Source organism: Penicillium daleae (assembly GCF_028827525.1).
Source record: "Penicillium daleae strain IBT 16125 chromosome Unknown utg000001l_segment0_segment0, whole genome shotgun sequence".
In the NCBI taxonomy this organism is placed as follows: Eukaryota; Fungi; Ascomycota; class Eurotiomycetes; order Eurotiales; family Aspergillaceae; genus Penicillium; species Penicillium daleae.
In genome coordinates this window covers 1,598,814-1,624,420 of record NW_026623149.1, presented here as the reverse complement: position 1 = coordinate 1,624,420, position 25,607 = coordinate 1,598,814, and the positions used below count along the sequence as shown (strand labels likewise).

Below are 25,607 nucleotides of genomic sequence, written 5' to 3'. Positions count from 1 at the left end.
AAGTAAGTGACGCTCCATCTTGCTCGAGACAAAGAATTGAACATGGCTCATTGTGCGTGTTGATAACTAGGCGGAAGGTCAAATGGTATGTGATGACTAGATTCAAGTCACTACAAATGCTCGCGAAGTAACATCTGCTCAGTGACCGGACACATCCGCGGTGCATGGTCTGTGATCAAACAGGGCAGATATGCAATTATCCTCTTTGGCCGATGAAGCCAGGGCCTAAAATCGGTAAGAACTGTCCTCATCTTGTCATAAGCCCCAGTAGGCTAGAATGGCGTTGACAAGATCTAGGATCCTCGCAAAAGCGGAGAAAGTGCCGACCATTGAATGAGACTACGCAGAGTCGATGGATTAGCTCTTCTAGTCTATCCAAAGGTCCTGGCACCGATCCACGGAATGGCGATTTCGACAGTTTGGACGGTGGACTGGAGAAAGAAGAATTGGTCCACGCGGCCCCTGCCGATCCTACAGAGACACCATCTGGTGAAGAACAACAAGCCTCGCAGTTGAATACGCTTGATCTCGCCTTCATCTTACATCCATCACACGAAGTCACAACTCCAGATGAGACACAAAAGGAGAGCCCGAACTCTCAGGATGGTGGTCACACAGGTCTTTACCGCCAAGCTTGCAAACTGTTAGGCGTCTCACAGGCTGCCGTGAATCAAATGTAACGAGCTCAGCTATCCTTCTTAGTTTATCAAAGTGGAGTGTAGAGAAACTAATTGCAGCACAGTATTCGGATCTTTTTCGAAAACATGGTGGCCATCAATATCTTTCATGAGCCTTCATTTGCAGAAAAGCTTTCGAATATCTCCTCACTTTCTCAGCTGACTGCCATTCTGGCGGCCATAGCTGCTTATGCCTCACGATTTGATGCTCCGAAACCCACTGACATAGCCAGGGACACAGCCCAGCCCACAACAACAAGTCACCAACAGCCAGCATACTTCATTGACCTTGCCTTCGAGTACATAAACAAGGCGCTCGTGGAATGTGATGATGAGATGCCGCCGCTTTGCGTTTTGCAGGCTCTTATTGTTGCAACGCATTGTCGACTGTCCCAGGGGGTTCGCGGAAAGGCGTGGAGATCTCTGGGACTTTGTGTCAGTTTGATATACGAAACAAATCTGCATCTTCTTGATTCCCGAACGGCCTTGAATACGAAAAATATTCACCAGTGGCAAGATGATGAAGAAAAGCGTCGTGCTTTCTGGGCCATCTGGGAAATGGATGTTTTTGCGAGTACCATCCGTCGGACGCCAACCGCCATTGACTGGAATCGGATGGAAATATTGCTTCCAGTTGACAATACCCAATGGTTCTCGGGCCAACCTACTTCGAGCTGCTTTATGGAGCGTGATCCAAACCAACGTTGGAAGACGTTGCAGGACAGTGGCAGCCAGTCACCGAAAGCGTGGTTCCTTGTCATCAACTCTCTTATGAAGGACGCCCAAATTGTGTGTGATCCGCAGGAGGTGCTGGGTGGTCGACATTATTACCAGCCAAATCCAAACCAGCAGCTACCCACCGCCGAATCAGCCGTGGAGGCTCGCCAAAAATTGGAGACGTTGGCAAACGCAGTACGCTGCTTCAGTTTGGCTTTACCCGGTCAGATCCATTATCGCGACCAGTACTTGGCCTTTGGGACGCCAGTACAGGGGGAGGTGGAATCTCAACGACAGCAGCATTGCTCCATCTACAATATTTTCGTCATGACCCAGCTAGCTCGGTTGATGATCTACAGATATGATGCATTCAGATCTCAGAGTCGTCAGTCTGAAGTCAATGGCCATCAACGTTCCGGAGATGCAACTGGTCGCGGGACTTTTAGTCCACATGGTGTGGGTGGGGCGCTACAACAATACTACGAGGCAGCGGATGGCATCTTAAGGATAGTGAATCGGAGCTGTGAGGAGCATATCTGGCATATTAACCCATTCCTGTCCAGCACTATTTGGCTTGCTTCGGCAGTGCAGCTAGTTCGCAAACATTTCGCTCGATTACCTTCCAATCGAAACCTGATCAAGTCACGGTTCGACGTTCTCTACTTGACCTACAAGCGATGCATTCATTTCTGGGACACTCAAACCGCCCTCCAAAGGAACCTCGAGTCAATCGTGGAGCAACTGGAAGCTAAGCATAATGATCCAGATGCTGGAGATTGGCCGCACTTTCAAGAAACGCCAAAGCGAGCGTTGGAAGACAATGCAGGGATCAGCCATTCCTCTTCGGATCGCAATATTGAGCATATCAGGCCCCGCGCGAAGAGACCAGGGAAAACTCGACAAAAACCATCACATCCCAAGAAGGAAGGCCATTTCCCTCAGCCTCCAAGTACAGGAAAGCTCAAAGTGATATCCCCCGCTCAATACCTCTCGGATGCACCAATTGTCCCTCTTGACAACCCAGCCTTAATTCATGACGGACCAGACATGACAGCTCAAAGCTACACGCAACGACAGCCAGCAACAGCAGGTAGCATGGCCACGCTAGACTTTATGTCTCTTCAACAACCTGATAGGAACCAGACTTCGGAAGACTGCGTGATGCATACGGACTCTAATACCCTAAATTCAATATATTTGAGTGATATTCAGCACAATCAGGCCCTGGACTCGCTCAGCTTCGACTTTCCTAATGGAATATATGATTTACTTGCCGGGTGGACTTCGTACTAACCAGCCCACTTTGGTGCTTGTTCCTCAGGGATATCCTAGCACTATTCTTCGATAATGGGCCCCCTCGTCGCATCTGCGTAGAGGGACAGTCTTGTCCGGGTCATCGTGCGGTGATACAATGTTTTATTGCCTGAAAGAAATGTATCCATATATTTATTGTTGTTAACAATACAAAGTTATAATTTCCTGTTACGGCCCGTCCTACTTTCGATATCCTGAGATTATTCTGTGCATAACTTCATAGGACTGGACACAATCCCCGCGTATTAGGCATCGATTTTCTAATATTGGCGATATATTAAGTGATTCCTACTTTATCTACTTTGATTGTTCAAGAACTATGCATCCAACCCAGTTACCATCGTTGGCTCAGCTCCTCAAATTACTCATTTGCTTTCCTCCCTTGCCTAGTCTGCAGGCTGATATACCCTTCCCTATATGTCGTAACGCTCTGACGACTACACTAAACTTCTGAACGCAACGATAATACCGAATGTTGTCTAAGCACTAAGTGGCTTGACCTAAATCGAACACCCACCCAGCCAGAGTGAATTGAAGAGGACTTACGCTCAGCTGGCAAATGTGAAGAGTAATCTATGCCCGGGGCATATTCGAACATTCCAAACCCAAGAGTACAGTAAAAAATTTGTCGGTGTAAAATTCTGTATGTTCCAATGTACTAAATATTTTTTTCCATTCTCCGGCTTTCCCTAGTAAAGAGCAGACCGGAGGTAGTCCATATTTGATCGGTATAATTTCGTGCATATTCCTTGAATTTCCTCAACTCCCATTCCATTAAGGCGCGATCGCCCGAAGTATACCAGTTGGGGATTTCGATCTTCAACTGCGTTCCATTGTTAAGTGTTGTTTCCTACCTTTTGTTCAAGAAGACTTAACTGATGAAAAGGGTGGCTTCAGCAATAACCCTTGGCTCAACCTGCTTCGCATTTCGCATGGTACGTATACCCGTACGACGTCGATAAGGCCCATCAGTTCTTACTCAACTTCAGATTCCAGTAAGTCAAGCGCACAGACAAGGGTATATATTATAGTGGCACAGCTCCCAGCCATTTGTGTAGTGTGCAAGACAAGGCAAACAAGATGGGTTTCGAGAGGCGACCTTTATCTTAGAATCCGAGTCTGATCTCGTTGTTGCGACAACGTTACCTGGAGTAACTGGGATCTACGACTTACGAGATGCGCCGGGTGGTAGTCGCTGCGTGACTTTCTATGACCCTATCGACAACTTCCCATTTCATCTTCCTTTTGGCCAACATCTTCTCGTCGATGAAACAGTGTTTCCACAGCTTAATTTCGATTTGGTAAGGTTTTTGTAATATACAACTTGCTGCTCCTGTCTGTAGTCCTCACTCCGCCAACGGTCAAACACCGGCCAGGCAACAAAACCGAATGATTCAAGCAAGGTCAGTAGTCACAACCAATTAATATCTAGGAACTGCTCTTATTTCTCTGAAGACGAAAAGGCCAGCCCCGGTGCAAGCTTTCAGAAGGCGTTTGACTTTTACACCACCCGATTCAACTTCAAGCCGAGTGATATTAGTTTCTCCGTATTCAACATTCCATGCGACTCGAACCATACTTATCAAATGTCCATTGACATGATACAGCTGGCCCATGATTCCACCAGGAGAGATATAACCGCCTTTCTCCGTTTGGACCACGGCTCTGAGTTGGTCGATCACCGTTGCTTCTATTTTAAAAGGTCCTAGGCCGCACATTCATCACTCATCGTTCCAGACGCATGATCCTGATACTCAAGTGCTGGGTCATGACTGGATCCGCAGTAAAGGATACGAGAACTGCTGGGGAGTTGGGCGTTATAGCATGGGCAGTTAGATCTACGATTATTGGAATGTCCCATGTTAACATTTCTCTCAACACAAGCTCTAAGACGTAAATTCAATCAAAGCTTTGTCACCTCTCGTTTTATTATCAAGCATTACATGGATTGTTATTTGGTAAATGACTAACAACCCACGAATCGACCCCTTGCTATGCCAGATAATTTACATATTTAGGGTAGGTCTTCGAGTATTATGCGATATTGTCCTGTTGTTCACATCTATCACTAGCCCTGGACCTTCCTACAGTAATATGGGATACATATTTTTTTCGTCGTTCTCGACACCATCCAGAAGATGATGTCATAGATACACGCCTTAACATCCTGTTCTTATTACAGTAGTCATATTTTCCCCCATTAGTTGTAGAATGTGCTTAGGGGGTTATATTTGGTTATATTTGGTTCTTGGCTTGTCTTTCTATCATTTTCAATGTTCAAAGAGAAACTCCAAAGGAGATGACGTCCGTTATAATTTGCTGCCCTACTCTGTGATTTGTCTTTGGAACGAATTATCGAAGGGCATTCTCCGCGTTAGGTGATAAGCTAACATTGGACAAAGATGTCCATACTAACAATATTGCTTCATAAATGAAGCCTCTAGCCTAGATAGTTAAGAAAAGAACATTATCATATAAAGGACGTTTGGTTTTGGTAAGTCCGATACGGATTCACAAGAAATGAGGGCAGATTCCCTAACTTACAGCAAATTACCTCAAGAGTACAATCCTGTTCCAAGACAAGGCAAAGGCATGCATGCATTCCAGTGGCTGAAAACCCCGAATCTCCGTGGTATCATACGAAGGTAGTCTACAGACTCTGTGCGCAATCGATGAAATCAGCGGTTAACTAGTAGTAGGCGCTGCTCAACTAAATAGAAATTATCTTTTTAGATTTATCTTATTCAAAAAAATAGTTGTTCTACTGTACAAACTCTTCCCAGTGCGAGTTTCTGTATGTTTATCAAAATGTTGAAGCCATGCAAATACCAGATCTGAATTAATATACTCAGTAGAAGCTACTGAGACAACCTAATCTGGCGGTGGAGCCTCCTCAAAAAATCTCTTAAGAACAACGGCGCCTCAAAAGATGAAAGATATCAGCTGCGAGGCAGTCGATCAAGATAAGACTCTCGCGAGTATCCAAAGTCTCCGCGCGGACCCTACAGTGACCACTTGAGCGAGTGCGGGAGAGTTGTTGGCCCAATATGAAGCCGGTTTCATCGAAATTATAGATATTGTAGTGCTTCATCTTCTTGATCACTGGTTCTAGGCCGCCAAACCAGTGCTGCATTAAAGCAGCAGTAACCTGCCCGCTCTAAATCGAGTTGCTGATCAGCGATTGGGCCAATATTTGAGTCTTCTCGCTGAATAAACGAATAAATGCATTGGTGATTGACTAGTCCTAGGCCAGGGGTTAGGTTGTCGGTCATAGCAAATCGTTCGAGTATTGACGTTTTTGGCACGGTCGTATCAGGGGGGTCTCTTACGTAGTGGCTCCAGAGAATGAAATTTGCAGGGTCCTCGATATCTTTGCCGTTTAATTTGATATAATAGCAGCATACGCTGTCAATCATCTCTATAATTGCACTCTCTTGGGCTTCGGTAAGTAGGCGTGGGCGATTTTGACTGCCAAATTTTGACGATGTCCCAAGAGACCCACGTCGCAAGCGCTCACAAGGCACGCGAAATTCGCGCGGTAGAACGGATAGATTGCGGGTTTCGCCACTAGCATAGATTTTCAAGGCCACAAAGATTCAATCTTCTTCTTCTGTATAAAATTTATCCATATTGATGGTGGGTGGTAGGGGTAGATAGTTGGTGTGTGGATAGATTTTATAAGGGAGGAGTTTTATTGGGGTTTGCCTCACGTTGCCCACTGTCAGAGCAGCAGCATACCCGAGAAACGAGATACTGTACATCCGCCAGATTAGTCATGTAGACAGCCCATCCAAATTGCTAGCTTGGGGCCTTCTGGCAATTTAGACTCATTGTGATTTCTTTTGGTGCACACGCCATGGCCAACTAGCCTATGTTCCGACTTGTTTTTTGATGCCTTAAGGTACGAGTAGACTATTACCCCTTTGGTCAGACCACCTTAGTGTCAGGCTTTGGCATTAGCTACTAGGGAGACAAGGTACAGGGTAAGGTAGGCTAAGCCTGATAAATATGATCTGGTCAGTAGCTCCTAGTAAATGGCAACCTTACAAGCGTAACCTACGACCGAGCTAACAAGCCAAAAACACATAGCAGGTGCGATAAAATATAAATTCATGTACCTACAACAATAATTAATTTTTACTTAAGAATTAGTATATACGCTTGTATAGGTACAAAGGACAGCATATTTTAATCGACTTCAGAAAGCATATTGTGATACTAACTTAAAATAAGCGGTGGTTTACGTACTTGATATATGCCTTGGTTGATATTTCTGATAATTCCCTTAAATTGAAGTAATGTGTGTTACCAGCTGGTCACAGTGAGTATAACGTCTCAGGTTTGTTTTTACCTGCTGAGGTTCCACTGAGGATGCCAAGAGATATCTCGCAACCGTACCTTTACTGTGCTAAGCCTTACACTGACTCGGGTCCTATTGAGTATCTTGCTGCCTTGCAAGATGCCACATAGTGCACCAAGTAGGTCAGTCACAGAGTGAGCTCCCCTATCTGTAGGATAGTGCGTTTTAAAGGTGAATTTTGAGGTACAAAGGTGGTATCCAAGTAACAATGTAGGATTGATCGCGAAGAGCTAAATACGCCTGCGTAAATGAGTGTCCCTATATATCGACCCCTCCATGGTGTGGCCTACTGGTGAGTGCCTTTGAAAGTATACCGGATCCTCGAGTTTGATATTCCATTTGGAATATCCACCTGTATACCATAGTGGTCACGTGCTTCTTCGTCATCGTTGTGCTTGTTAGGGTGTTGGTCAGTTGGTGAGGCGCACGTTGTTCCTGGTGTCGCTCCTGGTCGCTTGGGGCGTCCTTCTTGTCCAAGGCCTTTCAGGCGATACGGCTTGCACTTGATAACACTAATGTACGGTGTCCGGGGGTTGTGGTTGGTCTCCGTGGCCCCTCTGTGATGTGGCCCCTCCTCATTTAAGGTTCGTAACAATGTGTTAGAAATGCAACTTAGAACCTGGCAATCTAATAACTTACCTAAATATATATTATTGTAGAGATATGAAGTTGTAATTTATCGCAACTACTATGTGTTTCTTAGTTGTCGGCTCGGTGAATCTCTACAGACACAACGACTATCTAGCGACACAACGAATCGTGTATGTATATAGGAGAGTATGGAGCAATCTATACTCCCCTCCATAGACTAGAGAAGGGTAACCAATACACAAGTACAGTAAAGTTAGAAATAATCCCAATCCCCATTTGAACTATCGTAATATACCCACTCCGTTTCCGTATCATTATCCTCATGATCATAAGAGTATCCTCACAGTCTTCTCGAATTACCTCTTTCTTGACCCGAAAACTAAGGACTAAGGCTGAATTTATGATCAAACTGTAGCCTGGAGATTAGAAATGAAATCGTGATCAACGATACCAGGTACATGGCGAAATGATTCATGGGATGGCCCAATGAATTAAAAATAAACCCACCCGAATAATAATCCTTTGACCCCTTCCGCTTTGGCCGGTCAACGGATTGCTAAGGATTTAAATACATTTAACAATTTCTGATTTGACAATATTTTAACTTTTTCATATTCGAATCTAAAGGCCCCTCTCTCCGGTACACTCCCATCCGCGCCGTTATTCCCCGGCTATTTTGCTCATTTGTTCATATGTCTATCTGCTGAGCAGCATCATTTGAGCAACCCACCTCATCCCCTTCCACCTTTCTTCCACTTTTCCTCTGTTCCTTCGAATATTCATCCTCCTTCCTTTTCCTTTTTAGTTCTTTTCTCTCCACTCTCTCTCTCCATGATCACTGGTTCCACTGGTCGCACGCGTCTCTATATGAACTGTGCAATATGCCCTAGGTTCGCCTAAGCATCCTGGCTGTTGCCGTTCACCTTGCGCGTCGCATGCACTGAGATTCTTACTTTCCTCTTCCCTCTTTCCCCCTCTCCTCCACTCCGATTTTCTAATCTCCCATCGCCTGGCACTTTGGGTCCGCAGTTCCGCTTTCCCCGCAACTTGATCTCGTCCTCTGCGGAGGATCTTCCTCCCAGCTCGCCGTTATGACTCCTGGAAATGGCCGTAATTTCAACTGCTCTTGGACGCATTGTGACAAGGTATATCTTTATGCTAGGGACAGTTTCTGCATTCATCATCACACCCATATGCCACTTCCCCTCCCTGGGCCCAACCCGGTGCTTACGTATATTCCTAGTCATTTAATCGCAAGTCCGACCTCTGTCGCCACTATCGGATACACACCAATGAGCGGCCCTATCATTGCACGGTGCAAGATTGCAGCAAGACTTTCATTCAGCGCAGCGCTTTGACAGTCCATTCGCGGACCCACACCGGCGAGAAGCCCCATATTTGCGACCATGAGGGCTACCAGAAAGCCTTCTCAGATGTAAGCACCCTCAATTCGAACACAAACCTTGCCCTTGTGCTGCCAACTAACACGGAATTCTACTCATAGTCTTCAAGTCTGGCCCGTCATCGGCGAACTCATACGGGCAAGCGACCATATATCTGTCAAGAGCCTACTTGCGAACGAAGGTAAAGACCAATCCAGGAATATCATCTGGTCAAACGTATCCCTCACCCGCTGACACGTTCTCGCGTTCTACTTCTAGCTTCTGTCGCAAATCCACCCTTACGAACCACCAGCAAAGATCGCATCCTTCGGGATTTTTAACTCATCTACCCTCGAAAGTTGCGAGCTCGGAGCAATCGCCCGTGAATGCATCGACTCAAAACGGGAATGACCTGTACATCCTTGCGCAATCGCCGTACTACTCGCATTCTGCGACACCTAACCACGAGTTTTACTCGCTGCCAAACCTCCTGATGAACTCAGTCTCTGTGCATGAAGGCGCGCCTCCGATTGTCACACAGAACGTGCCCGTTACCTCGGCCATGCCCATGCCGCATGCCCCACAGCCTGCGCCGCTGCTCCATCCACAACAGCAGCAGCATCCGCAGCATCAGCAGCAACAGCATACGCAAATGGTGCAGCAAAGCTACCATACGACACCGCACACAAATTATATGTCTCCCGAATATCACCAACCGGCATTCCCAGGCCACCACGTACCGAAGGGACAGCTAATGACGGTGGGATACCATCTTAATTTCCAGTATAAACTCCCAACCCGAATCTTGAACCAACCGGAGAGGACTGACTGGGGTTTTCCTGGAGTAGGTTATTAGGATATTATGCTTAGATGCAACGGTACCGAGTCTGGTTCCGATTGATGAATCCCCGTCATGATTCCTGCTTTATCTTTATCTCTCTTTGCATCTCGATTCCCCAGACCGTCCATTTTCGAGAGATGCTTTGGGATTTTCACATACCGCTGTTTGTATTTGTTAATTGTTTCTTTTCCTATCTCTAATGTTTCCATCCACTGGCTCTCGGACGCTTCTGTTGGATTCTCCCTAGCCATTCTTCCCATGTCCTTGTGACCTTCTTCCTCTTCATCATCAACCTCATCTCTGAGCTCTCTTGTCCCATACAGAGGGAGAGGATAGGCGGTTTTCATTGGATCCAATCATTATCGACCTTTCTTTCTCTCTATTACTTTCCTTGGTTTGTGTCGCCAAATACTGCGCTAATTTTCCTCTCTGAGACCCGGCATGAGACCGTTACTCGCTGTTCTTGGGGGCGCTTTCCTTCTTGCCCTCAGTTTCTTTGAGGTATATGGGGAACGAAGAAAGAGTCCTTTACCTACGAGAATCATTTATTTTCTTTCTCTCATGAGAATGTAGCACTAGAAGCCCTATTCAACCATTAATCTGTCCCATGCCTAGACGTATACGAAGCCACAGCTTCTTTGCTCAGTAGACCGCTTACAGGAGACTCTAATTTGGCGCTCATCTCATCATTTTGCGCTGCATGATAAGAGCCAGAGGCCCAGCCAATTTCTCCGCGCGCTCTATTTTGGTGGACCCCCTCCGTCAAGCTAACTGAGCTCCTCTTGCTCGGTCCGGGCCGTCCTTGGGATGGTTGGGGCCATGATTGGACGCCACACTTGTCACTGGACTCGAAAGCAAATCCATAAGCGCACTAACCTGTCCATTGTAGATAATAACGTGGTCTGAATTAAATGGTGGATAGCGAACACTAACTAATATTTTCGCGAAGCTGGCGATGGATACATAGTGGGCAAAGCCGAGGTTCCAAGAAGTGGAAATTAGAATTGCCCCTTCGAAACCTCTTCAGTCCGTCAAGGAAATACAGCAGAAAGGAAAATTAACAAAGAAAAAGGAGAACGCACCTAGCTTGTTGATCAAAAATATGCATGGGTGCATGACTCGTGGCTAGCCCCGATTTTGCCATGTGCCGTCCTGTCCTCGACCTAGTTTCTACGAAAAGGAAGTACTGTAAGAAAAAAAAAAGAAAATCTTCGGAAACGCCACACTGCCCAGAACACCTCCAGAAAGGGTTTCTGAAGGACTGACTCCTCTAAGACTCAGGCGAGTAGTGTTGGCTCCCTCATGAGCAACTGGCTGGCTCAAATTTATCAGGACCAGCGCGGGTTGCTCATTCGCCCGCTCGTAACCGGTTACTTTGCGGCTGGCTGATTGGTCTTAGGATGTGGTGAACGAGGAGGAAATATGTCATGTCATATGAAATGCTCGACCCTATCACTTTCAAGGCTTATTTATTATATAGTCATTTGCGGGAGTGTATGATTGTCTCTGTGCTCCATAATCCGATGTAACACACCTTTCGTCCCAAATCCCCAATAGCGAATATTTGGATTTGTGGTAAATGTCTACTCTTTGTACAGGTATGTATTTATAGAATCTATTTTTTTTGATAGCCACCCCTTTACTACTGACTTATAGTTAGGAAAATTGGGTTTCTGCAGCAAACACAGGTGTTTCCTCCACCGATGTGGAATATGAGCTACACCACCGGCGGCAACTCGTGGAAAAAATGGCCTCCGGCTACACAGGAACTCCGTGATGTGATTCCAACCTCGTCAAATCTCCGAAGTTTATTACACCAACTATTTTTATTTTATTTTTTTTATTCAGTCGTACCAATCGCGTGCGCCTGTGGGCCTTCCAGGCACGGAGGGGCCAAAATCTCGGAGTGAACCTAGTGACGGCCTTCGATATCCAGCCGAAGCAATGGCACGTCTCTACGACACTCTTCAGCCAAGCAACGCCAACAGGCTGGTTTCTCTCGCCCCTGTTGACGACGCCCATGCTGCCAATCGGGCGCGATGGGTAAAATTCGCCATCCTGTTGTATAACTATGATATCGAGACTGGGCACTGTCTACTTGATAGTTACATACCTCTCGGAGGCTATCTTGAATCCAGCAACCACCACCGATCCTTCAATAGAGGACTTTCTGTCCTGGCAGGATCTGGAGACCGCAAACTTCAGGGGTATCTATCTCACACATACTGGAACCGTACTCTATCTCGGTTATGCAAATGGCCGTTTGACAATGGTCGAGTATGAAATCAATGGGGCTGTGAAGGATGCTATTCACATCCGCCCGTTCAATATGCGAATGCCATATCTGAACGCTTTCGTGCTTACGAAGGGTCTTGATGATATCCGTCATGTTCAGGGTGGCTATAGACACCAAAATCCGCCGTGAGTATCCTTTAGTCCTACGAATACAGACCAATAGACTAATGCAAGATATCAGACTTGACATGGACCTACCGATAATCGATATCCTCTTGTCAAGCTAGGGCCGCTAACCAACTTCCAACAAGCATGAACTTATGTGACCGAGAGCAATGGATAAATGATGTTGAGCTTTATGCCCCGGGTTACTTGGCCCTCGAGGCTGAAGGGCGTGCGGGAGAGTATCCCCTACACCGTCTCATTGTACCAGGCTCTGTCGAGAGAGTTAGAAAACAGGGTTTGAACAGGGTGCAGGACCCGAGGTTACATTCCTTGCTCCCACCTTGCCATCATGATGATGATGATAATGAATTCATACACGGATCTGTCAGGCGGTAGCCCGATTTGCTGGCAGAACACTATAGCTAGGCAGTAAACTAGATCACATCTCAGTATTGACCTTCGTCAAGGTACTTCTGCTAAGCGGCGATATCTCTACTGCAATTCTACAGAGTATTCCCCAAAACTCGGCTTATTATCTGATAAGTTTGTATTTTAAATTGAGTATATTCATAGCTATATTGAGCCTCGATCAACGTTGCGATAAGCTCCACACCTCACCCCAATCGGCTGCAGATTGGATTCAGACTATCGAATGACGTCACCCTTATTCAAATCAAGTTCGAGAATTCGCGTCCGCTTCGCAGCATTACTAAGTGATACATGTAGACACTGGAAGTCGCTGGGCTTCAATGCCCACTATTAAAGCAGGTACTGTACTGCCATGACGACGTCATCGAATGTGTGATCGGAAAGTGGTCCACTTCCGTGCCCGGTCTTCTTGGATTTATAGAAAGCAAATGTACTGCACGCTGCTAGGTAACTGGCTACTAGAGTATATCGAGGTTGGTATCCATTCGTTTAGACTAGCGCTAATGATCGACGGAATCGAACTCCTACTGTAGAAACAGGGCTGTTCGTCTGGATAGATTTCTAGCTTTGTGGTTGGTTCCTCGGGTACACGGGAAGGGAAGGAATCCCTTATAGCTGTGGGTGACTGTAAGAGGGTACAGTATGTACAGTACGATGGGATTGGATCCGCGAATCAGCGGGGAGAGATTCGCAATGTCTTTTTCTACGAGTCAGAACGCAGGTTTTGCCGGTATTGCTGAGAAGCGTGGGTCATTGTTTGCTCATGACTTTTTAGCGGGGTTTTTGGTTGGGTATTGTTTGTGATAGTAGGTTGTCTTGACTTTCCAGGTTCTGGATATTCTCCGCTTCTTGGGTGTTGGATTGTGGGGGGAACTGATGATCTAGAATTGGAAGCTTGGGTAATCAGATTATGGAGAGAGTTCAAACTTGAAGCTTGGTTGATTGCTTTTCGTGGTGGTTTGGTTGGTATGTTTTCTCTGATGTGGGAATTACATCACTGAGGTATGATGCGTTGTTCCTTGGTTAGAAGAGGTCTTGTACTTATAACAGGTCCTGTAGGGGTGAATGCTAGCTATTTTTCTTTTTAGATTTGAATCTTATCCATTTTTTTTTAAACCTTTTGTGGCCCTTTACCTTACTCTACTTTTGTGAGAGCAACGTCACAATGGCAGCTACAACAGCGAAGAAGAATGCTAAATCTGCGGGCGGCAAGTTCGCCGATCTGCAGAAGGACACTGTCGAACTCAATGACAAGGATCATATGACTACCGACTATGGCATCAAGATCTCTGATCCAGATCATTGGTTGCGTGTGGCTAGTGAGAAGAATGCTGGGCCCACGCTTTTGGAGGATCAAATTGCCCGGGAGAAGGTTCGCACTCTTCCATATTCTATATGTAGAGTCCAATCGAATAACTAATAATCGCTTTTCTCAGATTATGCGCTTCGACCATGAACGCATCCCCGAGCGAGTCGTTCATGCCCGTGGAACCGGCGCCTTTGGTACATTCAAACTTTTCGAGAGCGCAGAGGATGTTACCACCGCTGGCGTCTTGACCGATACATCTCGCGAGACACCGCTGTTCCTGCGCTTCTCAACTGTTCAGGGCAGCAAGGGTAGCGCGGATACTGTTCGCGACGTACGAGGCTTTGCTATTAAGATGTACACGGCAGAGGGAAATTGGGATCTCGTCGGCAATAATATCCCCGTCTTCTTCATCCAGGACGCAATCAAGTTCCCGGATGTTATTCATTCAGTTAAGCCCGAGCCGCATAACGAAGTGCCTCAGGGTCAGAGCGCACATAATAACTTTTGGGACTTTGTGTATATGCATTCAGAGACGACGCATATGAATTATTGGGTGAGTGGGATGGTCCTCGTTGCTTAGGGATTTCGTATCGATGCTAACGGGATTTGTCCAGCAAATGTCTGATCGGGCTATCCCGAGATCTTTCCGGATGATGCAGGGCTTCGGTGTGAACACCTACTCTCTGATTAACAAGGAGGGAAAGCGTCATCTTGTCAAGTTCCATTTCACCCCCGAGCTCGGCGTGCACTCGCTGGTTTGGGATGAAGCCTTGAAGATCTGCGGTCAGGACCCGGACTTCCATCGCAAGGATCTCATGGATGCCATTGATGCTGGTCACTTCCCACGCTGGAAGTTCGGTCTGCAACTTATTCCCGAGGAGAAGGTGGATGACTTTGAATTTGACCCATTGGATGCGACCAAGGTCTGGCCCGAGGAGCTCGTGCCTATCCGGTACATCGGCCAATTGGAGCTCAACCGCAATATCGACGAGTTCTATCCCCAGACTGAGCAGGTTGCCTTCTGTACCAGCCATATCGTGCCTGGGATCGATTTCTCGAATGACCCACTGCTGCAGGGTCGCAACTTTTCCTACTTCGATACGCAGATCTCTCGGCTCGGCCCGAACTGGGAGGAACTACCCATCAACCGCCCCGTCTGTCCGTACATGAGCCTGGTCAACCGTGACGGCGCCATGAGGCACCGTATCACGAAGGGCACAGTGAACTACTGGCCCAACCGCTTCCATGCAAACCCGCCGGCCGAGCCATCTCAGGGAGGCTTCACCAGCTACCCCGAGAAACAGCAAAGCATCAAGGCACGCGCTCTACCCGAGAAGTTCAAGGAGCACTACAACCAAGCGCAGACTTTCTACAACTCCCTCTCCGAAATCGAGAAACTGCACGTGGCCAAGGCTTTCTCCTTCGAGCTGGACCACTGCGATGACCCCATCGTGTACAAGCGTATGACCGAGCGTATCGCCGCTGTCAGCTCCGAGCTTGCGGAAATGGTGGCGACCAACGTCGGCGGCGATCTGCCATCTAAGCCTCCCAGGGCCAACCACGGCAAGAAGGCAAAGGGTCTCAGCCAGCTCGAGTACCTCCCCGAGAAGCCCATCATTGAGACACGCCGCATCGCGATCCTTCTTGCCGACGGTTTCGACTACAACGCATACGCCACCATGAAAGACGCCCTCTCCGAGCGCGGCGCTTTCGTCTTCACGATCGGCGCACAACGCAAGGGTGTCACATCCGAGTCAGGACAGACGGTCGTGCCGGATCATTTCTTCACGGGTATGCGATCTACGCTGTTCGACGCTACGTTCATCCCAGGTGGCAAGCACGTCGAGGAAGGTCTGGTGAAGAACGGCGTGGCCAAGTTCTGGGTTACCGAGTCCTTCGCCCATCTCAAGCCCATTGCTGGTGTTAACGAGGCCGTGCCTTTCATCAAGAAACAGATTGGCCTTGATGAGGTTGAGATTGCGTCACCTGGTACTTCGTTTGCGGAGTCGTATGGTGTCGTGACTGGGTACGGAGATGCGCCGTCGACGCTGAAGGTGGGAAATGTTGGACCTGGTTCCAAGGGGTTGGCGGAAAAGTTTATTTGGCACATCTCGCGTCACCGTAATTGGCAGCGAGAGCTGGATGGATTGTCTGATCAGATTGCGGCCTAAGTATTACATGGTAATGACTGGAAAGAGAGGGGATTTGTGTATGGAATACGAGTGCGCGTTGGTGGCGGCCGGTAACATGGACCTGGATTAGCAATTAGCAAACGATATAACGAATATTGAAATTGATGATTCTTAATTTTAAAATTCCTGACATACTTTTTCATGCTTCTTTTCTGGTCGAGGAATTTTGCATTCATGATTGTTGTCATCCTTGATGTCTTGTCTGTTTGGTTTCTGGGGACCTTGGAAGGATGCATGCATTCTTCACGGTCCTGGATTTGCTGCAGTCCAAACCCCAATTCTGCAGTACCCACACGTCACTGTAGGGCTGGAAGATGTTTCTCCCTTTCAAATTGATCGTCCGTTGACTCAAGTCTTTTCTTGTCGGTTTCTTCTAGCCGAGATAAAGTCTAGTCTGGCGGTATACAACCATCAATATTCATGCAATATCCAGGAGAGAAAACCACTGATGCTCGCAAACGAAAAGAAAGACGATTCATTCTATTGGATCATAACCTAGAACCTTCTCTGGTTGAAAGCTACTCAGGGAGGAGCGGATATTGGCTTCGGCATGCCGCATCCCCGTCGCATGCCACAACGCGGCTGCGAAGCTACATCGGGAAGTTACACGGCCACCACCACCCACCCACGCGCCAAACCGGTCATTACGATGTCAACTAATTAGCAAGCTGAAAGAAGTCCGTGCCTGGAGGACGGATATTTGACTGTTTGATAGATATCTTCTGCGGAGTCCTATTGGCAACCACCTCTCACAATCTTTACTTCCTCCAAAATTCTCAAATAAGCTTCCATTCTCTTTGGAGATAGGCTGCGCAAACTACTTGCTACACCCCCATTCCTTGATAAGGTCTGACTTTGGTGATCTATTTCGCAAGGTCGCAAAAGTTGGATTCATAAAGTCAGGAAAGTCAGGTACGAGCGTTGCGAGAAGGAGGATCTACTTGAGCTATGCCTTTTCGCCTCTCACGCTCAACGCGGCTGACGGTAGTAATTGGCATTTCGACATGCTTTTTCCTCGGAGAAATCTCAGGTAGGTGTGAAGGAACTTGCTCTCAGGGATACCGGTGATGCTGACTCGAATACAGTGGGGTTTTATACCCATTCGCTTGCCTTGATAGCTGATGCTTTTCACTACGTACGACTGGATTACTGCTGGTATTGATTCTCTTCAAAGCTAATCACCTGCCAGTTGAACGACCTAGTGGGATTTGTAATCGCACTGGTAGCATTGAAGGTTCGTTCTGTCAATGCCAGCGTGATTGTTATGACTGCTGAAATCCATTCCATCGCCAGGTTTCGGAGAGAGGCGACTCTCCCCCAGATCTTTCTTTTGGCTGGCAGCGTGCTCAGCTGCTTGGTGCTTTCTTTAATGGAGTCCTCCTATTTGCATTGGGTATCAGTATCTTCTTGCAGTCGATCGAGCGTTTCATCTCCTTGCACCGTGAGTCTTTGTATTTCATAGCGTATTCAAGATGCATGATTAACGGAGATCCAGGTGTCGAGAACCCGAAGATGGTCTTCATTGTGGGATGTATCGGGCTGAGTCTCAATATTATCAGCGCGATATTTCTCCATGGTATGTCTTCTACTTTGTGTTTTGTGTTTTCTTAAACTGAAAAGGTGGCTTAGAACACGGACATGGCCATACCCACGCTTCTCCACAGGTAATCGAAGATGAACCAGCACTCGTCAGAGGTTGTAACGAGGATTCTATCTCCAAGGTACGCCTGGATGCTCCCGGATGATAGTTCCATGGCTTATTGACGAAATCTAGCACCATGATCATAAGCATCCACGATTCGAGACCCGAGTGTCAGCACACTGCCATGACCATGATGGTGGCCATGGACATAGTCATGGACACGACCATGGTGACTTGGGAATGATGGGCGTCCTTTTGCATGTTTTGTGTGACGCTGCCAACAACCTTGGGGTCATTGCCGCCGCGCTGGTCATCTGGCTGGCAAAATACGATGGTCGCTACTATGCCGACCCTGGAGTGAGCATAGGAATTGCAATTATGATCATCATTTCATCTATTCCATTGGGTAAGCTGCCTCCGGTTTCCCATTAGAACAATTGGTGCTGCTGACTGACTTGCTGCTAGTTCGGACAACGGGTCTCATCTTGCTGGAAAGTGCCCCGAACGGGGTAAATTTGACAGATGTTAGACACGATCTCGAGAAGGTGAGTACAATTCCCGACCGAGCTAAGATCTGTCCAAATTATAACATGCATTAGGTCCCCGGCGTGCACTCGATTCACGAACTACACATCTGGCGCCTTAATCAGCGCAAAACCCTCGCATCCGTCCACGTTGTTGTATTTGATCCTTCAGTACCTAATTTCTTGAAAACTGCCAAGACAATTAACGAATGTTTTCATGCGTATGGCATTCATTCTGCCACCCTGCAACCAGAAGTTTTGTCCGAGGTCGACACGACAGTTCCAGGCTCTGGCGAGAAGAGCCCACGGTGCCAGGTGGTGTGTGGAACTTTGTGTGAGGCATTGACCTGCTGTGGATAATCTAGAGCCATAATTTTGTCCTTGAGCCATCCAAGCATCTTCCTTGGTCTAGTGGTCATGATTTCCGCTTGTCATTAACTCCGATAAGCGCGGGAGACCGGGGTTCGATTCCCCGAGGGAGAGTTTCTTTTTGCGCCTGCAAGGACTATATATTTTTTATGAAACAGCTTGCTGTTCCCTTTTTATCATTATTGTGAAACTGCTCGTGGTTACACGCCGATTATGAAGGTTGTACGATAGAAGTGCTATTATCTAGTGGCTGCCTTACTGCCACCATCTGCGTGTCTCCTCGGTCGATACAATAGTGCTACTGTAAGTAGTGTCAGAACGGCCTACCCTATTATTGGTTATGCATCCGATAAAGTGCTTTCTGTATCGGCAAGTTCCCAAACCGGCGGAATTTTCTCCGCCATAGATCTACCTCCCCTGCAAGCGACTCTAACTGCACGATAAGCTGAACCAACAGTTGGCCCAGCTCAGCTCCACTCTCCAGACGCGGGGATGTCCACCCGAGCAAGTGCCTATCAACGGCTTCCGATTCCGAGAAGTATGTCGTACAAAAGACTGTGTTAGCGGGGCCTGTGAAAGAAGAGGGGAAACCCTCTATGTATTTCTCCTCTCATTCTTCTCTTTCCAACTCCCAACTACTTAACTCTATACCACCCCCGAACCATAACACGAATTCACAGCTTCCCCGTCAAGATGTCGCTAGATAGCTGGAAACTGCAAGCGCAGAAGGGTAGAGATATCCTTGACAAGTCCATTCCGAAACAATGGTTGCTGCCGGAATCTCAACTTCCACCGACTACACAAAAGAATGTGATCGATTTTCCGAAACAATCAGGGCTCCTGAGCGAGCGCGAATTGATGATTACCGACCTTTCTGCGACAGAGCTAGTGGGGGAAATGGGGAAAGGCAAATTGACGGCTGAGGAGGTTGTTGTCGCTTTCATCAAGCGGTCTGTTCTTGGACAGCAGCTGGTATGAATAATTGGAGATAGCTCCTTCGTGTCGAATCCGCCAAAGCTCACTGAACGGGTCTTGCAGCTGAATTTCGCAACGGAATTCTTGGCCGAGGAGGCTATTGCTCGGGCGCGAGAACTTGATGAGCACTATAAACAAACGGGGAAATTGGTCGGACCTTTGGTTAGTGGAAGGCTAATTGAAGTCCACTGAGAAGCTTGAGTTGACAATTCTTTGATCAGCACGGTGTCCCAATCAGTGTGAAGGAGCACATTGGATTCAAGAATAAGACTTGCAATACGGGATATGTGGCGTTGTCAGTTGAATCTGGCCCAGCTCAGGAAAATGGTTGCTAATGAAATGCTTAGGATCGACAACGTAGCAACCGAAGACGCGCACTTGCTGCGATTACTAGCGAATGCGGGCGCAGTCTTTCACATCCGAACCAATCAACCCCAATCTCTCATGGTACGCATCAAGCAAAGTGTCTATCCAGCTGGCCATCCTGGCTAACCCAATCCAGCACCTTTGCTGCAGCAACAACATCACAGGCACAACCCTCAATCCGCACAACCGCACATTAACCCCCGGTGGCTCCTCTGGTGGCGAAGGAGCTTCGGCGGGCTTTAAATGCGCACCCCTCGGCATTGGCACTGACATTGGTGGTTCAATTCGGTGTCCAGCTGCCTTCTGCGGTGGCTATGGCTTCCGCCCTACTGCGATGCGCAATCCCATGGCTGGAATCCAGGTCGCCTGTATCGGACAGGAGACTATCCACGGTGTCGTGGGACCTATGGCGAGTACCTCGATCGAGGATCTTGAGTTGTTTCAAAAGGCGGTGTTGGATCAGGAACCATGGGATGACGAGACTTCCCTGATGCCTGTGCCGTGGAAGCCCCTGACCCCGACACGAGATGTGACTATTGGGATCATGTGGGATGACGGGTGAGTTTACCAGCCAGCAACGTTCAGCACCTTTCACTGATATCGGAAACTAGATGTGTTCGTCCTCATCCACCTATCACCCGGGCCTTGCGAATGGCAAAGGAAAAACTCACTGCTGCTGGGATCAAGGTTGTTGACTGGGAGCCGTATAAACACCAGCGCGGCTGGGAGATCATTGTAAGCACACCTACTCCCATTCGACAGGAACTCGTACTGAGACCCGTTCTAGTCCGCACTCTACTACCCAGACGGCGCGGCCCTACAACGCCAAATACTCCAAGAATCAGGCGAACCCGCCCGCCCACTCACCGAATGGGCCTTCTCCTACAGCCGCCCGGCACCACTCACCCACCCCGAAGCCTGGACCCTACAGCACGAGCGTGACGAATATCGCGACGAGTACCAGGCCCTGCTAAAGCGGCGCGGAGTCGACTTCATCCTCTCACCGGCTTATCCTGCCGCGGCCGCCGTCATGGGCGAGTCCCATTATTGGAACTACACTGCGATCTGGAACATGACGGATATGCCTGCTGCTATTTTCCCGTCTGGTCTTACCGTTGACCCTGTTTTGGATGCACTTACGGCACAGGATAAGAAGTATGTCCCACGCAGTGGGGTTGATGAGAGAGAGTGGAATAAGTATCAGAGTCCGGAGAGATATGAGAGTGCGCCTATTGGGTTGCAGATTGCGGGGAGACATTTTAAGGATGAGGAGACTTTGGCTGTTGCTAAGCTTGTCGAGGGGATTATCAAGGGTGATGGGAAGAATTCGAAGCTTTGAGAATGGTTGATTGACCGCGAAGTAGCGATAGCATAAGTTTCTGTCATAGTGAATCGAATTCTCGCTCAAGTGGACGGCCTGCAAAGATAGCAAGGTTCTTGGACCATGTGTTGTTCTCTCTAATGAGCTCTTGAGAGAACAGGCTACTTTTGTCTGCACCTTCAGGAGCCACAACTCTTAATCGAGAAGTAGCTAATTGGCCTATAAGAATCTGCTGGAAGCTTTGGGTGCGGCGATGCTAAAGCACGTAGCCGTCAAGTGGACGAAGTGCCTCTGAGGCATTGTTGATCCTTTCTCTACAACAGCTTAGTGGCTATTCTAACAAGATCTCTTCGCTGAGCATGGCTCTGGGCTTGCACCGAATAAATCTATTCCCATTTATGGACTGCTTATGTATGAAGACCTGCTCTAGGTAAAGTATGATTTGCATAGGTGGAAACATTCGAAAACTTGGTTGATCTTGCATGTCGCTAGCCAAATAGGAAAAAATCGTGCACCTCTTGGCTCCTCAGATGAGGGCTACCAACCTCCACAGAACAAGGCATCGAATATTCTCAAAAGTCCTCGATGACTCGAAAACACAAGCAGGTGTTTTCATGACTTGCCGCACGGCGCTTGCGCTTCTTTTTTGCATTGGGATTTGTAAGCGGTTTGAGGAATTCAATCAATTCCTGGCATCGGGCACCCCTGGCACACGACAGTGCAGTTTGCCCATAATGCTCCTGGTTCGGGTCAAGGCCAAGATCCACTAGTGCTTTGACTAGCCTGATATAGCCTCTCCTCGCTGCAGAGAGTAGGCATCTATTTTCCTCCAACAACTCGAATGGTATTCCGTACTCGACCAGGAGCAATGCGCAGTCTTCTTTGCCGCTGTGAATATTCTCTTTGCCGAGCGTAGAGTCCAAATTCTGTTGCATTTGGTTTGGTAACCGATCGAAAAATGCCAGATCGAGGGGAGAGCGATTGAAGTAGGCGATCGCTTTCGAGTCCTTTGTCAGGCTTGCATTCGCACCATGATCGAGTAAGAGTTTCACAATGCCAGATTGTCCACCGGATACTGCGCTATGCAGGGCCGATGGATCAAATGCCGCCCAACTCAGAGTGTTTGGCTGGAACCCTCTCTCGAGAAACAGTCTGACAATAGACTCGTGACCTTGATATGCTGCAAGCTGAACGGGGTAGTACCCACCCGCGTCGATGGCTAGCATATCGCCTCCGTTGTCTAGGAGGCATCTTGCCACTGCTTCTTGGCCGCGCTCAGCAGCTCGATGCAAAGGTGTTGTGCCGCAAGTTGAGAAGGCTGTCACATGTTTGTGCTTACTCTGGCGCATTGTCATGGAGCACCTATTGCGCTGTAGGTTGTATCTGCTCAAGTGGCTGAGATTCCGTTGAGCGAGAACATCAGGTTCCGCTCTGATTGTCACATCAGCACCGTTGGCGATCATGATTTGCACGGTTCCACAACTTCCGTTCGACGCAGCCCAAAACAGAGCTGAGCTGCGGTTGGATCGAATGTTCTTGGAGTACAGAGTGCTGTTGAGAACTGAGTGGAAGAGCCGACAGCTTTGGGTGAGGGCGTTGAGGCCAGACTGGCTCAAGTGTCCAGCGATGATGAAAAACAACTCATTGGGCAAGCTCTGGAAGGCCATGGTGATGACGAGCTTGTGGAGTAGAATCTCGGGTGGATGTAAGTGGAATTGCGAAGGGTAGGAGACGGCGGCTTTGGCTGCTCGAAGATGTTCTGGACTCGACGGTAGACTGTTGGATTTGATTCTCAGTTTTGAGAGGAAGTTCAAGAGAGAAGGCGGACGATACTGTTCGGTATGAAAGGACAGTGGGAGAAAGAGAGAGGAGGGTAGAGAGAGGGAGTCGGAAAGTGCAGGCTCATCGGATTTTGCCGTCGACATCTGCCCCGTGGGATATCAAATGATCAACCTAACAAACAGGCAAACAGGCATGCACTTAGACACCCTTCTCTGCATGAGGCACAGTCGATCGTCCAAAATCGATTAAGGTAGTCTGTTTTAATCCTATGTACAAACCCCTGGCGGGACATGCCGTCACCAACAAGCCGGACAACACGTCGTGCTGGACGTGTTGACGAATCTAAAAACCCGTTCACCCCAATCTCACTCTCCTCCACGATCTCATACAGTCCAGCATATCCGAAGACAAATTTCCATCCCCCGAATTCGCCCGCTGCACGACAGCAACCAGCGCAGAAGCATAACAAAAAGTAACCTTATTCTCTATCAACAAGGTCAACTGAACCTTCTGCATCCCTCCAAATTGCCACCACAACATCCATCTCTCAAGAATATCCGCAATCAGCTTCGCCTGGGCTTCGTCCAGAACCATAAGATACAGCACAGCGCGTGCCAGATCATCAAGGGTGTAATCGCTCGGAACGATCTCTTGACCAATTAGATAGGCAAGGTTAGCCTCGGCGATGACCATGTTGTCAAGCCGTGGCGATTGGATAGCTTCAATCAGTCGTCGCTGCTGATACTCCTCCAGCGCATGTATTCTCTTGATATGTCCGTTGTGGAAGCGTTGTGAATCGCGCAGCATTCTGACCTGTCTTGCTTCTGCGGCTTGCGCGGGCGGCATGGCGCTTTCCATTCGTCGGGCTAATGAATCTTCTTGCATTCGCTGGTGAACCTCAGCCTGGGATTCGGTTGCCGAGGGTGGCGGCGATGCCCATGGTGGAACGTTATCTTCGCTCAAATGACCAAGGACAACCATCACGCCGCAGGGAACGGACTTTTGTCTTGCAAACTTGGTGATATTGCTCGGTATGGCAAAGTTCCATATCCCCGAGTATCCATCTTGGCTCAACGCGGACGCTGCACAGGCAAACCAGAGGTCAAATGTGTCTCCGTGACTGGATAGCTCTCGTTGTTCACCAGTTGAGCCGCCTTTACTCTCGAAGAGCACGCGCTTGACGTGGTCTTGATCGATCTTAAATCGAACGCTGTCCGAGTCGGATTTCGTAGTCAGAGCTTTCAGTCGCTCAACCTCGTCAAGAAGCGACGCTGGCTTCGAAGAGCTCGACTCTGCGGTGGAATCGGCAACAAGCGTATTTTGCCGACTTAATGGCTTCTCCTGTGATTTTTCTGGCCCGGCAACATTCTTTGCTTCAGACACCGATGCAGAAGTGACCCCGTCGTCGTCGTCGTCGTCGTCCGTCTTGGCGAACCTTGGTTGTCCAAGTCTCATCCAGAAAGGAGGTAAACTGTTAGAGTTCCTCAGGTCCCACTGCGATTTCCAGTTGACTTGCAAGCTCAATACACCATCCGAGTCATCCGGAGCTGCAACAGTAAGAACCGCTCCGGACATGCCTTGCGGCGGGCGCAGAACGACAGTGCCAGGCGGTGCCCAGAGACCGACCGTCCTCAGCACATGCCATCCATGGGGATCAGGAACAGCCCCACGATCGAGCAAGAACGCGACCAGGTCTTCGAAATCCACATCCGCCTGCGGGATGGTCAATTCATCTTTGAACTGGCAGCGACAAAGTACTCTCCCCGTGACCAAGCGGTTCCAGTGAAAGAGCGACCAACTGCCGCCCTTTAGTGGCAGATGAAGCGCGTTCAATTTCCAGTAATCGGCGTCGGACTCGCGATCGAGCGGGGTGACGGTGCACCGCGGCAGCTCCACCTCGACAATACCTCCGATCAGACTGACGCGTGTAAACGCAGATTCTAGCAGTCCATGTCGTTTCAGAGTGGACCGGATTGATCGCTGTGTCCAGAGAGCTCGAAAAGACGTGTATAGAATTGGGAGGACACCGAGCACTGCCAGGGGAACGCCAATGTAGGTGATGATGTCGGTTGCCGTGGTTCCGTTGTCCATGACTCTTCAGAGTGGGCTGGGCGTCAAGATGTCCTCTCCTGGTGTTGACGTCCTGGCGATCTTCGCTCAGGGGCCACGATCATTGCACATCGAGGCAGCAAAGCTGCCGAATCGCTTTGCGTGCAAGCCAATCAGCCTCGTATTATTCGAATCGCGTAAGAATAAGCGAATCAATAAGATCACGTCGCGTTGAGGGGCCCACGTGATTACGGTGATATCAGTGGTCGGAAGCACTCCATGGAAGTATGAACTTCAGAGGATGGTGACGAGAGCAGCCTCAATCATCACAGCTGTCGGGTCATTGCTCTGGGGACTTGAAGCTGAC

At 48.4% G+C, this 25,607-nt stretch overlaps 7 protein-coding genes across 7 annotated transcripts; 5 read left to right on the top strand and 2 right to left on the bottom strand.

Moving 5' to 3' along the window:
- Positions 1-212: 212 nt before the first annotated feature.
- Positions 213-2,687, top strand: N7458_000488 (fungal specific transcription factor domain-containing protein; the record flags this gene model as incomplete). The annotated part of the gene is made up of 3 exons (XM_056903882.1): positions 213-234; positions 298-676; positions 743-2,687. 3 exons carry the CDS (start codon positions 213-215, stop codon positions 2,685-2,687), a joined length of 2,346 nt encoding a protein of 781 aa, XP_056771649.1.
- A 6,063-nt stretch (positions 2,688-8,750) lies between these two features.
- Positions 8,751-9,897, top strand: N7458_000487 (C2H2-type zinc finger protein; the record flags this gene model as incomplete). The annotated part of the gene is made up of 4 exons (XM_056903881.1): positions 8,751-8,804; positions 8,903-9,094; positions 9,164-9,243; positions 9,321-9,897. The coding sequence occupies 4 exons, from the start codon at positions 8,751-8,753 to the stop codon at positions 9,895-9,897; spliced, it is 903 nt and encodes a 300-aa protein (XP_056771648.1).
- Positions 9,898-13,876: 3,979 nt separating this feature from the next.
- Positions 13,877-16,191, top strand: catA (catalase catA; the record flags this gene model as incomplete). Its single annotated transcript, XM_056903880.1, has 3 exons — positions 13,877-14,083; positions 14,148-14,573; positions 14,635-16,191. The coding sequence occupies 3 exons, from the start codon at positions 13,877-13,879 to the stop codon at positions 16,189-16,191; spliced, it is 2,190 nt and encodes a 729-aa protein (XP_056771647.1).
- Positions 16,192-17,160: 969 nt separating this feature from the next.
- N7458_000485 (putative di-, tri-valent inorganic cation transporter) lies at positions 17,161-18,738 on the top strand (the record flags this gene model as incomplete). Its single annotated transcript, XM_056903879.1, has 9 exons — positions 17,161-17,242; positions 17,298-17,347; positions 17,402-17,446; positions 17,506-17,653; positions 17,708-17,788; positions 17,842-17,933; positions 17,987-18,260; positions 18,320-18,399; positions 18,454-18,738. 9 exons carry the CDS (start codon positions 17,161-17,163, stop codon positions 18,736-18,738), a joined length of 1,137 nt encoding a protein of 378 aa, XP_056771646.1.
- A 702-nt stretch (positions 18,739-19,440) lies between these two features.
- On the top strand, positions 19,441-21,427 carry N7458_000484 (putative glutamyl-tRNA(Gln) amidotransferase subunit A; the record flags this gene model as incomplete). The annotated part of the gene is made up of 7 exons (XM_056903878.1): positions 19,441-19,719; positions 19,786-19,884; positions 19,944-20,017; positions 20,070-20,169; positions 20,225-20,646; positions 20,700-20,823; positions 20,876-21,427. The coding sequence occupies 7 exons, from the start codon at positions 19,441-19,443 to the stop codon at positions 21,425-21,427; spliced, it is 1,650 nt and encodes a 549-aa protein (XP_056771645.1).
- A 554-nt stretch (positions 21,428-21,981) lies between these two features.
- N7458_000483 (ankyrin repeat domain-containing protein) lies at positions 21,982-23,076 on the bottom strand (the record flags this gene model as incomplete). The annotated part of the gene is made up of 1 exon (XM_056903877.1): positions 21,982-23,076. One exon carries the CDS (start codon positions 23,074-23,076, stop codon positions 21,982-21,984), a length of 1,095 nt encoding a protein of 364 aa, XP_056771644.1.
- A 469-nt stretch (positions 23,077-23,545) lies between these two features.
- On the bottom strand, positions 23,546-25,282 carry N7458_000482 (uncharacterized protein; the record flags this gene model as incomplete). Its single annotated transcript, XM_056903876.1, has 1 exon — positions 23,546-25,282. The coding sequence occupies one exon, from the start codon at positions 25,280-25,282 to the stop codon at positions 23,546-23,548; it is 1,737 nt and encodes a 578-aa protein (XP_056771643.1).
- Positions 25,283-25,607: the final 325 nt, after the last annotated feature.